Source organism: Pteronotus mesoamericanus, unplaced genomic scaffold, assembly GCF_021234165.1.
Source record: "Pteronotus mesoamericanus isolate MK-2021 breed Mesoamerican mustached bat unplaced genomic scaffold, CSHL_Meso_final contig_25, whole genome shotgun sequence".
NCBI lineage: Eukaryota > Metazoa > Chordata > Mammalia > Chiroptera > Mormoopidae > Pteronotus > Pteronotus mesoamericanus.
In genome coordinates, this window is record NW_026555105.1 from 7,933,905 (window position 1) to 7,947,082 (window position 13,178).

Genomic DNA, 13,178 nt, shown 5'->3' on the forward strand with positions numbered 1-13,178 from the left:
ACTCGTCCCACTGCTTCTCATTTTCCTTGGACAAATGCAGGATTCTTTAAATTATGTCCGACCATTTTCTCAAAAGCCTCCAGTGGGTTCCATCTCTCACAGAGAGCAAGCCAAAGTGCTTACAAAGGCCAACCGTTGTCCTATGTGCCCTCCTACCACTGGGACTTCATCTTCTAGGATGTTCCCTTGTTCACACCGCCCCAGCTACACTGGCCCCCTTGCCATGCCAGGCACCTCCTGCCACAGGGCTTTCGCTCTGTTCCCTCTGCTCACAACACTCTTCCCAGGACCACAGAGAGCTACCCGTGGGTTTTCACTTTACTTACGGGTCACCTTACCCACTACATCTCAGCTGACTGCCTGTATAAAGGAGTGTTTCTACCTCCATCTCCTTAATGTTCTTTAGAGTGATTACCACCAGTGATTTACTGAACATTTGTTTATCCACCCCACGAGAATATAAACTGGATTTTTAAATTTTAGTATGAAAAACTTAAAAAAGAAATATATATATACACACGCACATATATATAAACGCTATAATATACAGAGGGTTAATATATATACTGTATACCTACCACCCAGCTGCAACGATGACTGAATCAGGGCCACATGAAAATAGGGCTTTTGACAGTTTTCTTTGCTGCTGTATGCTTGGCACTTAGACCAGTACCTAGCAGATGACAGGCCTCAATAAATACAGGCCGAGTGAATGAACGAACAGGGCGGCTGCTTCAGAGGACCAGCTGCCTGACCTCTTTATCACCTCCCTGGGGAACAAGTGCCAGGTCACATACCCCTTGACCTGGCCGGAGGCTGCTTCATCAGTGACTCTTTCTTGGCCCTCCCTCCGCATCAGTCTCAGTAAGGACGTGGGACATACTTCTACAATTCGCAGTGCTGTAACGTGTCCTCTGGGAAAGGTTACACACAGATCCTGGCATGACGTACTTGGAGACAACAGATGCGAATCAGAGCTGTTCATTCATTCACTTCCACCAACCAAGGAGGGAAAAACTGGGTGGCTGGTACTGCAGGGGGTCTTTTTAGGGGCCCAGTAGGACTCTTGACCAAAGGTCTTTCAGAGCGATGCACATACCTGTTTTTCTTCATGATATGCTCAAAGGGCCTCAGAAAATCCTTCTGGAAACGGAAGTTGGCTAATTCTCCCTTCTCAAGAAACTTCATGGAGAGTTGCCTTAATGAGTCAACGGCAAAGATAGCCACGTCTTCATTAGGGTTACAGCCAACCTGAGCAGGAACAGGAAGTGAGGTGAAATAGGATGTGGGGTCCTGTACCTCAAAAATGAACACCCTGCCTTTAAAACAAATGCTCTGGGAAAACACACCTAAGGAGTCAAAAAAAAAAAAAAAAAAAAGGTATTTCATGGCTATGACCTGTACATTTTTGTTTTAAGGTTAATAATGAAAGATCAGGATTGCACATTTAATTAGAAGTGCTTTCAAAATGTGCTATTTAACTTGTTAAAAACTGTGGCAAAATACACGTAACAAAATGTCCCACATTAACCATTTTTAAGTGCACAGCTCAGTAGTGTTGAAGACATTCACAATGCTGTGCAACCAACCTCCAGAACAATTTTCATCTTGGAAAACTGAAACTCCATACCCATCAAACAGTTCCCCATGTGCTATTTAATTTTATCCAAATGTACGTGGAAGGTCAAAAGACAAAGCCTTGGTAGAGCCCTTTACGCTGCCCACACCTGTCACCTGCAGCAACTGATTACCAAAGAATATCACTGTCCTTGAAAAGTTCAGCAGAAATACTGAGGCGTTTCAATTTCCTTATAATTGTACTTGTCTGTGGTTTACCTCCTTTTAGGGACTGTAGCTATGGGTGTATATTTGGTGGGTGTTTCTCAGACTTCTCCCTCAAGAAGTCCCCAGCGCAGAGCAAGGAAATGCCTGCCACCGGAACCCCTGACAAGAGACCGGGACCTCTGTGCGGGAGCCTGCTCCACAGGAGAAATTTCACTGATGCAGCTGGACTGGAACACGTTTGAGTTTCAACAAAAGTCGTGCTGCAGTATCATTTGTAATACAAAAAATGAAAACATCAATAGAAAAATGGCTACGTAATAGTATGTTCACACACATGGAGTAACATTTGGCAGTTAAAAAGAAAGAATAAATCCAGTCTTTGAAACAGGGAGGAAATTCTGTCACATGCTCCAACATGGATGAACCTTGAGGATATTATTCTGTGTGAAATAAGCCGGACAGAAAAGAGCAAACACTGCATGATTCCACCCACATGAGGTCCCTAGAGCCATCAAATCCATACGGAACGTCAAAGGGTGGTTTCCAGGGCCTGGGGAGAGGAAAGAATGGGGAGTCCTTGTTTACTGGGTGCAGAGTTTCAGTTCTGCAAGATGGAGAGAGCTCTGGAGACCTGCTGTATAACACGGAGAATGTGCGTAACACTGCTGACCTTTACATTTATAAATGATTAGAATGGAAAGTTTTGTTATCTATGTTTTACCACAATTAAAAAAAAATACATTCACATATGCTAGCATAGTTAAGTCTTTAAGAGTCCTTGCTAAGAAGCAAGTTACTAAATATGTGTACTATTATGTTTTTTAAAAAGGCAAAACAAACCAAGACAATATTATCTATATTTCCATGAGTACCTAAATATGCATGTGTATATAAAAATCCATGGAGAGATATATACTGAACTGGTAAGAACCATTAACTTCCAGAAGGGTCCTACTGAGGGTGGTGATGGTCAAAGATTTTTCAGCTGTGATTTCTTTTAAGGTGTTGCTGTGATGTTCATGTAGTTAGGAAGTAATAAAAAGAATATTTCCCCCCTAAAAATCCAGAAGAATTCAGGAATTCCTGTGACCGGATTACACCCCAGAACACACAAGTGCCCTAGTTTAGAAGAGAAGAAACACGTGACTGCTCAGCGACTCTGTGAGGGCCCCGAGAGCTACGCGACAGCTGTCCTTAGCCAGCATTCCTTCAAACCTACCAGGTTCTCACATGCTCCAGTTCCCAAAGGGAAGCCATCTTTCTGACGTGGTGCAAAGGGTAATGAGCCCAGTGAGCAAATGAATTTTCTGAACTTTGTTTAGAAAAACAGTGTTTAATGGCACTTATCAGGCGGAACAGACGTCTGTAATGAAGTTGACGACCATGAACTGACTAATTACTATCTGCCAGCCTATGTCCCAGGAGTGGCCAGAAGTGACCCGTAAGATAACTGAGCACTGACATGTGAAGAGTCTCGACAACAGAATTGCAGGTAGGAAAAGAAACTTGTACAAATTGATGTCCACCCCCACCAAAAAAAAAAAGAAGTCCCACTGGGCATGAAATCTAGACTTTGAAGGGTTGGGAAATGTTTACTGAAACACTTGGACAACCACGTCTGAAAGAAAAAAAGGATTCCAAGGCTGTTGCCAAAGGATCTGTGGAACGAATGAGCAACATCTGCGCCAGCTTAGGAGTCAGACTTGGACAAGAGAACAAGCACAAAGTACACTAATGGGTCACATTTTCTTTCTCAAGCAAGTTCACATCATCTTTGTCAACTAGTCCAGTAAGAATTTATTTACCTAGAACAGCGGGGAAGATGGTTGCTCAGTGAGTTGACTTGAGATGACAGTGTGACCATTCACGCAGCCAACAGTTGCTCAGGGTCACCTGCAGGCTCTTGTGGCTGTTGCCTCACTGAGGGTTCAGATGAAAGGTCACCTCCAGAGAGGCCTGACACACTTTATCACTTGACCCTTTAACATCAGTTATTTTTATCATAAAATGTGGGTGAGCTCCAAGGAGGCAGAGAGTTCACCTGTCCACTACCTGGTACAAGACACTCAGGTAGTTTGTTAAACAGGTGGTGCAAGGTATTAATACTTTACTTGGAGCTTTTAATAAGGACACAAAGCGAACAAAAACTCTGATTAGCTGCTATACCAAGTTAGAAGCGAGATGACATCGGACAATGCCTCATTCCCGTGGGGTCCTGGTGCAGGCTAGAGGCTGCCTGTGAGCACCAACAGTGCCCAACTCTGCCTTAATCTGCAAGCAGTGGGACCCCACTGCTGGCTGTACATCGGTGCTGGGGGCTGTTTACACCACAGAAACCAGCAGGTGCTACAAATCATCTACCAGCACTCTACTGCTTGTTCTGTATCCAAATGGCAGATGACTTCTTTTCATGATTTTCTGCTATTCAATGTATACAGGGTGATTCTCTCTTGGGTAAATTGTTTTTTACTAACACCATGTATAAGCATCTTCATTACCACTCTATCTCCAGGCCTCAGAAAATGTTTTTGAAATTATGACATGTGTTTGGTAGGGAACAGTGTTATTAAGCTGTTACTTTTCCCTTATGTAGCAAATGATGTCACCAATACACACATACACACATGTAATACATATATATTCTTCTGATTTTTATTTAGTCAATATATGTGTGCATGTGCCTACATCTTATAATGGAACCTATAGTAGAAAGAAAGTTCAGTCAGGTTTCCTGTCAGTAGTTGTCAGTTTCAGAACACCGAAGTCTCTTATTTCTGATTTAAAAACAAGTGTAGTTTCCTCTACAAAGGTTTCAGAGGAGTGGTGGCAATGCAAGTCAGAATATAAGAAATAATGACATTTAATAGTGAAATTGCATGGAACACAATCTTCTCAAAAAACACATTAGGATTTCACAATGCTTTCAAACACCAGTGTGCTTGTCGAATGACTGTAAGACCTTTGTGCTGTTAGCTTACGTGCTGGATATAGGTATTGAAGCTTTTGCAGCATCACTGCATTCTAATTTATTCTCCACGAGTTCTAGCAAAATGTAAGTATGCTACTACTCCTTCCAAGCTGTCCCTGACTCCACAGAAAAAATGAATGATAGGCACCTAAATTCTCGATCACTTTTTAAAAAATTTAATTGCCTGCCTGTTTATGGACATTGATGGAATGGTTCTGGAATTTGAAGAGTTACCTTATTGAAGTGATCTCCAATCACATGCCATATCCGGGACCACTGCAGTCGGATCCTATTCATGTTGTAGTAGGATATCTCCACAATCTTCTGCAAGCTGAACATGCGGGGATGGTGGGGGGAAGCCAGCTCATCCATGGACACGGCACACAGCCAGCGGACAAAGTCAACTACAGGCCAGACCCAACGACACATGCAAGGTCTTGTTAGTAATGGTCAGATAGAGGTAACATAAGGCTTCTGCAGTTGTCACAGGGGAGTCAAATACATACCTATTGCATTTCCATCCAGTCTAGTAGAGCCAGTAAAAATTCTAGGAAGATAAATTCCAGACATTGTAAAATAAAAATTAGATTTGGAGGCCTAAATTTCAATTTCAAACACTGAGAAAAGGGAGAAAGGAAACATTTCAGGTCTGGTATCTCCACTTTAAAATAAATGATGAGACATCAGAGGTATAGAACTGGTCAATAACCTGAGCTGAGAACAGAAATGCCTAAAATGATAGAGAAAGTGACATTCAAAAGGAGGGGGAAGAGTCAAAACATAATTTATATAATAGCACGTGATGTCATGACAGTGGGAATGGCATAGTGAGAACCTCCAAACAGCTGCTCTTCCATAAGAGCAATAAAAAAACGGGTGGAAAAAAATACCGAAGTCAACATTTTTAGAACTTACCTTTGGAATTACCAAAGGCTTGTAAAAATGTTTTATTCAAGAAAAATGGCTGAAACCCAGTGTGAATAGTGAACACTATGGTATTTTTAACTTGATATGATTTGGTCATAATATTAAAGTTGCAATTTTTAGGAAAAGGTCATGATGCGATGCAAAATCAAACTTCCAATGAATGTGAAAGTTATTAGTAGTTGTGGATCACGTGTGCTACTTTTACCCTTCTTAATTTGAGTGCTCTGGAACTGAGAACACTGAAAACCATCAAACATATTAGGACTCATTTACCTAGTAACTACACAAATAAAGCAGCGATTTTCAACTGGTGAGCCGCAAGAGTTTTTAAAACATGTACTACCTACCTATTCGGTCAGTGGCACTGACCTCTTTTACCTTCGATGGCCAAATTAAAAAATGACAACAGCCAACACAAAAAAGCTGTCTGGTGTGAATGAATCACACTCACAGCTATCTTTTTTGTCAGATCGGCAAAAAATTTATTTTTTGGTGTGCTACAGAATTTTAGTAATTAGTTTATGTGTGCCATGAGATGAAAAAGGTTGAAAACTGCTCTGACTGGTGTGGCTCAGTGGGCTGAGCGCTGTCCTGAAACCTCAAAGGTCACTGGTTTGATTCCCTGTCAGGGCACATGCCTGGGTTGGGGGCCAGGTCCCTGGCTGGGGGTGTGCGAGAGACAACTGATGAAAGTTTCTCTTGCACGCTGATTTTCTTTCTCTTTCCCTTCGCTTCTCTCTAAAAATAAATACAATCTTTAAAAAAAAGAAAGAAAGAAAACAAAGGTTGAAAATCACTGAGAGAGGATGCCAAGGCACTGTGCAGTCCAGCTTCACTGGAGAACAAAATCATTACCTGTCTACAGCCACGACCACACTCTGCGAGCTGGTCTCACCAACCGATTCCTGGAAACTGGCCATCTGTCTTTTGTCCACTCCACCACTCACCAAATTACCTGAAACACAATGCACAAAGCCAACAGTGCATATGCAGACAAGAGACAGACATGAGAGTGGTTTGTAGGTGAAAAATCCTTCTACTGAGGATGGAATGGAAGTGAACTTGGGTTTTGGCATCTGGCTTTTTAAAATGCACCCTTACTACAACTTTCCTTGCTTGTACCAACCATCTCCTTTCCGGGTAGTCTTTTACATTTTTATAGTATTAGATGCCTATATTAAAGAAAACAAATTTGAACGAGCGGACGCTGACCCAGAGCGCCTGGAACACGTACTGGCTTACACCTGCTCAACTCCAGCGCAGCGTGCCAGGACCTCACTCTGGTCGCCCTCCCGTGCGCCCTCCGGGGCAGGTGCTGGCACAACCCACCGTCTTCACAGAGCCCATGCTTCTAGCCGTTACCCCGTACTATTCCAACCACTGCACGCGGGACCCAGAGGCCCGCTCTCTGCAACCAGGTGGCCTGGGTTTGAAACCTTACCTCTGCCACTTGCTTGCAGTGTGACCTTGCTCTAGTCACTTCAGTCCCTGTACCTCACACCCCTCATTTACAAAATGGGGATAATAGTCTCAATCTCACTGAGTTGTTACAAGGAGTAAATGAGTTAAAAATGTATAAACTGAGAGCTTGGACTGTGGCTTGACACATCTGTTTGCCCTATTCACTATTATTGTTACAGCACTGACGAAAGTCTCTCTATCCAACATAGAGCCAGGAGTAATTCTACTTTCATATGAAAACTGTTTAAAAAGCCACCCAAACGAACACGGAACGGAGGGTGACACTGCCTTTTAAAGTCTGGAGATAAACAGGCCCATTCCTCTAACAGCAGGCCCTAAATGTAGCTTTTCTGAAGCAAGTGGCTTCCCCCAGTACAGTTTTATGTATAGAGAGAAGAGTAATGTACCCTGCTGATTTTGATAAAATCGGCAATTACTCGACAGTTTCACCCCGACTGAGACCGCTGAAGCAGCTCTCCCGTTAATAAGCGCGCTGCCAGCCGGCACAGACGGAAGCACGGCCTATGGGGCAGTCCCGGTGAGACAAGAAGCGCCCCGTCCCCGTTAACTCGAGGGCCCGTGGCCGCTGGCCGCGGGGCCTGGCGTCTTACCGAGGCCAAGGCCCATGAACTCTTCTCCCGCCAGCGTGTGGCCCTTCAGGCTCCCTTCTCGTTCACGCCCAGACCCAGACAGGTAGCGGGTCTTCACCCCGGTTCCTATGAGCTGAGCGAGCTCCAGCTGGCTGATGCATTTCAAGATCTAGTGAAAAGAAGGCATGAAGAAATGAGTTCCCATTTTATAGCCTGAATGGGGCACTGTGATCTTAAATTAGTCATTACAGAGTTGTTTGACATACACAGCCTCTCAGGTAAGAATAAAATCTGAGAGTCTTAGGATGGCTTCCCTGGTCCCAGAGAGTGGGTATGGATGATAGACTTCACTTATTTAAAAAAAAAAAAAACAACAAAAAAACAAAAACCTGTTAAGAAGGGAAAGAGGAAATAAGCCAAAGAAAACTGGTACAATGGAGTTTTAGGATATAAATGTTTAATTAGGCAAATTTGGTAAGTGCTCAAGACAGAAAGGAAAGGTGTTTGACCGGAGAAGGCAGCCCCCCTCCCCGTGCCACGCAGTGGGCGCACCATCTAACCTCACTTAGCCACCTCCACCTCCCGTCTCCTCCACACAACACACAAGCCTATCTGCTGCTCCTTTAACTTGATGTGTCAAGTCCTACCCCAGGGCTTTCGCACGTGCTGTTTCTTATGCTTAGAACACGTTCCTCATGCTCTTCCCTATGGCTCACTCCTTAGATTCCCAGCTCAGGCACGTGCCCCTCAGAGAGACCTGCTCTGATCACGCCAAGATCACACACCCTCCCCTGGTCATGCCTTTTTGGCATTATGCCATTTAATTATTAGTTTGTTCTCTGTCTTTAGTGCCCATTGGGCATTAATGCCGTCTTGTGTACTCCTGAACCCCCAGCACTTAAAGCAGGCAACCAGTAACTTGGTCAACTGCATGGAAGAGCACGTGCCCTCGAATGAGTGTGCAGTGGGAGGAGAGACTGTCTCACAGCCACGGGGGAGGCTCTGGTCCTGGACAACACACCCCGCACACGAGCCCTCTCTCACGGGAGGCTCACCTGAAGAAACAGAAATTGGTTTCAGCTTCTACTGGAGGAAGAACTAGATGCAGGAAACTCACTGAAGGGGGGCATGTAGATCACCAGGTAAAGCCTTCCTAAGGGATTTTCATGGGAACTTCTGACGGAAGCTGGGTTTTGCCCTTCATGCTGACCTTACAATCCAATCCCAGACTACAGGACTCTACTATACATTGAGCACTGCTGAGTATCTCACAAACTACCTTCCTCTTGAGTGAGAAAAATACTCAAGATTAAAAAAAAAAAAAAAAAAAAAAGCTAAAGCCATTCCCTGATTGGCCCACATAGCATGCTATTAAATTACTACTAGTAAACCATTAATGCCTTCCCTTTTCCAGAAGCTGGGGATACACCCACCTCAAGCAGGTCAGCAATACGAGGCCAAAAACTTACTGGCTCCAACCTGATTTCTCACGGTTTCTGACCATCAAATATGTGGTTAACTCATTTTTAGTATTTCCAGGCCCTGCTACAGCTTGGCAACCAGCAGGGATGCCACATGGGTCACCTGCCTCACGTTAAAAAAGTTCTAGGAGAGGGAGCAGCTATTCATTGAGTCACTAGGTATGATGACTCCTCAGAAGAGATTACGTCTTTAAAAAAGCACCCAACTCAATAAAAATAACAACAGCCCGCTTCCGCATTTTCTAATAAGGCACACTCTGGAGCTGTGACAGAGGAAGGAACGGCTGGGTGAGAAGGGCCAAAGGCCTGGGCCATGATGGCCATGCTGGTGACCAAGAACTGCTGAGGCCTCAGTATTTGCCAAATGCAGTTCTGAGCCCTTTCTGCACATGAACTCATTCTCACGACAACCCTGTGGACGTGGGAGAGAGAAAAGGGAGGCTCAAAGACTACGTAACCTGCTGGGCAGGAAGAGGTGCCCCCCGCCCCCGCCCCACGAGACCCCCGCAGTCGCAGCGGGGCCGCAGGCCTTGCCCCCCGCAGTCCCCCCGCCCCTGCAGGGGCGGAGGCCGGCAGCGGTTCGCCTCTTTGGCATCACAGTCCCCCCCACCCTCAACACTCTCACCTCTACTCTATAGTTTTCTCTCCAAAACAAAAAGTAATACACATACATGGGAGAGCCCTTACAAAATATAATTTAAGGGAAAAAAAAATCACCTCCATAGTGTTATCACTCAGGATGTTAACATTTTTGTTTATCCTTTTAAACCCCATTCTCTGTGCATGTTTGGCACAAGGGACGATGCCTCACAATGTTTTGACTTATTTAACATACTGTGACCGTATTTCCACAGTATTTTTTTTTAAAGATTTTATTTATTTTTAGACAGAGGGGAAGGGAGGGAGAAAGATAGGGAGAGAAACATCCACTTGTGGTTGCCTCTTATGCGCCCCCCTACCGGGGACCTGGCCCACAACCCAGGCATGTGCCCTGACTGGGAATTGAACCGGCGACCCTTTGGTTCACAGGCCAGTGCTCAACCCACTGGGCCACACCAGCCAGGGCGCACAGTATTAGTGTTTAGTAACATCTTTATCTTTTTTCTCTAAAGTTTCTTTTAATCCATAGGTCCTTCCCCTTCATCTACTATTTTTCTTGCAATGTACTCGCTGAAGAACCTGGTAGCTTGCTGAGGGTCTGTCATACCCTAACCCGCAGACTGCACTCTCATGGTCACCATTTACTGTGTTCCTCTGTCCCCTGTATTTCCTGAAAGCTGGGAGTAGAGGCTTGAATTGATTCAGGTTTGATTTCTGGGCAAACCGGACCAGGGAGCACAAGATGTCTGGTTCTCTCCTCTCAGCAACATCATTTTAAATGGCCACATACCATTCTAAGGAATGGTATACCACATGTTTTGTTTTTTTTAAAGAGCAATCTCTCATTGTTGAAACATCTAGGCTGTTTCTAATCCAATCTTTTCCCCAGAGCAACTAAAATTTTGATGACCTGTCAAATACATGTTTGCACACATAAGTATTTCCCCAGGTGAGAACGTTAGGATATTGTTAAAAAAACATGAACCCACTGGCAATTTCTCCAATGGCTCATTGTAAATGTTGATCATTTCTTTTTAGAGACAATTAGGAGAGAAATCAGGCTGCTAGCTTTGTCCTAAATCTACTCACTGACTGTAAGAGCTCCCAGGGGGTGCCTAGGGACTTGGGGAAAGTGGCGCTAATGTGGAAGGAAAGCTGTCACGACAGAAGTGTATTCCATGAGAACGGTGGCCACTGGTGAGGTGGCGCACGTGAATGCATCCCCCCGCCGACCCGCCAGCCCCTGGCTTTCAGATACATGAGGTATTTTGGGGTGAGAGAAAATCCACAGTTAAAGTTAGGCTTGACTTCCAGAAGAATCAAAGTGGCTAAAGAGAGACTGACACTGAATAAAAGGACCACGGGGTTACCCTAACTAAGACCAGGTAAGCGCCAGGCTCTCAGAGAGACATGTACCTCGTGCCAGGAATTCCCCAGGTAGTTGCCATCAGTGTGAGCCACAGTGATAAGCGTCTTTATGGTGTCGATGTTCTTCTGCTTCATTTCTGTGATGCTGGAGCTGGCCGTCAGCAGGGAGAAGCGAGCAAGAGCCTGAACATAGGCATCTCGCTCCAGCTGTAACAGAAGCCGAGGAGAGAACACTGAGACCCTACCCACAGCACGACCATCTTCACACCGATGGCTGGAGCCCTGGGCTTCTCTGATACCTCCTGTACACACACCGACAGGCTCCAAGCACAGTGACATGCCAGTTGCGGAGGCTGCTTCCCTCCTGCTATCAGAACATCCCGCCGAGGCTCCCCCACGCTGCAGGTCTGAGAACTAGCCCTCTCCCTTGCAAATGACCTCAACCTTATGTTCCTGTTCCATTCCCTTTGGAGGGAGCAAGGGAAGAGTCGGCTGAATGCTAAGATTATCACATAAATTCTAGCATCTGTAACAATCCTGCACGGTAGGTCTACTTTTTCAAAAGGTTTACAAATGAGGAAACGCAAGGTGTCTTAAGAGGGAAGGTAGCCTGGTCAATGTCACATGGCTAGAGAAAGAGCAGAGCTAGGTATTAAAAGCCACATGATCTGACATCAAAGTCTATGGTCTTGGTACAAAAAAAAATGTCCAACTGTAAAATAAATGGAAACAGAAGATTGAGTTTTTCAAAATAAATGGGTGCAAATTCTTACTTAGAAAATAAATGGGACTGGCAATGTCCTGATTTTAAAACAGTTTGAGAATTGTATTTTATTTGCGAGAATTTTCCAAGGTTCAAAACATTTACAGACATACTCATTTTGCATCAAACTACTCACTTCTCCTGCACAAGACCTGGAAATTAGGGAAATTATATAATAAAAACTGATTTTAAAAGAAAAAATGTGTTAGGCAGTGGGGTAGGCAAACTGGGTAGATCAAATCCAATCTAGCCCTTTCAAAAAAGGTTTTTCAACCTTAAAAACTTTTAAAGAGAGCTTTAACCTGAACCTCCCTTTTTCCCCCCTAATGACACAGTGGCCAGTACAAGTCTGTGGGCTGCTTCTCCATGGGCAGCAGTAAGGAGTTTGCTGAGACTCTTTTGGTTAATTGGAAATGCCTGATAGTTTCTGGTTTTGCTGGATCTAAAAGAACAGAGCCCACCAGCATCTCCGGAACATTGCTAACTTACACCTACCTGCATGCCAAAGATGCAGGCAATCCGGATCGCACACCGGATGCCCTCCAAGCACAGGGAGGCCACCTCGGTGTCGTCACAGTTCTGCAGTCCGATGCTGTAGGCTGCCAACAGCGGTGTCCACACCAGCTGCCGAGGAAGGAAGGTTTCAATTATGTCTAGAATTTCAGCAGAAAGAGCACTTACAGGCCACACTATTAGTTATGAGCACATCCAGAATGCCAAGTTCACTGCTATTTTTATTTCAATCTATTCCCGTTACAACATAAAGCAGTTCCTCTTAAACTGTGGTCAAGGCTATCACTATAGAGATGCCATACACTACACGTGCAGTTCAAAAGGAAGGAAGGTAAATATGAGGCCAGCGCGCTGTCACTATGCACACCTGTGCTCACAGCAGACACCACTAATCCATCGGAGACCCCTCAGTGCAGCGCGCTGCCATTACCAATCAGAGGCTGGCGTGCAAAATAAAACCTATAAGCAACGTATCTTCTATAAACTTAGTTCACTGAAAGATTCCTAATTCAATTATTCAGGTTTTATTTTTCCTCCAATTCTCCTGTGAACTCTCTGAAAAGAAAAGCTCACAAAGATCTAGGCTCAATCAACCAACAGGATACTGACATCTATAAAAACATCTTAGAGAAAAATGAACGCTACCTATATAGAATGTATGTCTTTTCTAGGCATTTGAAAAATAGAGAGGCCTCAGGATATGGTCTTTCACTTCCACCCAC

At 44.5% G+C, this 13,178-nt stretch overlaps 1 protein-coding gene across 1 annotated transcript in view; it reads right to left on the bottom strand.

The window, feature by feature from the left end:
- The window catches only part of ARFGEF2 (ADP ribosylation factor guanine nucleotide exchange factor 2), an 83,579-nt gene that overhangs the window by 25,772 nt on the left and 44,629 nt on the right, over window positions 1-13,178 (bottom strand). The window contains exons 20-26 of the mRNA XM_054573627.1: window positions 12,439-12,567; window positions 11,229-11,387; window positions 7,753-7,900; window positions 6,536-6,635; window positions 5,260-5,300; window positions 4,988-5,157; window positions 1,100-1,251 (exon numbers count right to left, since the gene is read on the bottom strand). Of these exons, the coding sequence (XP_054429602.1) occupies window positions 1,100-1,251; window positions 4,988-5,157; window positions 5,260-5,300; window positions 6,536-6,635; window positions 7,753-7,900; window positions 11,229-11,387; window positions 12,439-12,567 (899 nt within the window). The remainder of the gene's footprint in view (window positions 1-1,099; window positions 1,252-4,987; window positions 5,158-5,259; window positions 5,301-6,535; window positions 6,636-7,752; window positions 7,901-11,228; window positions 11,388-12,438; window positions 12,568-13,178) is intronic.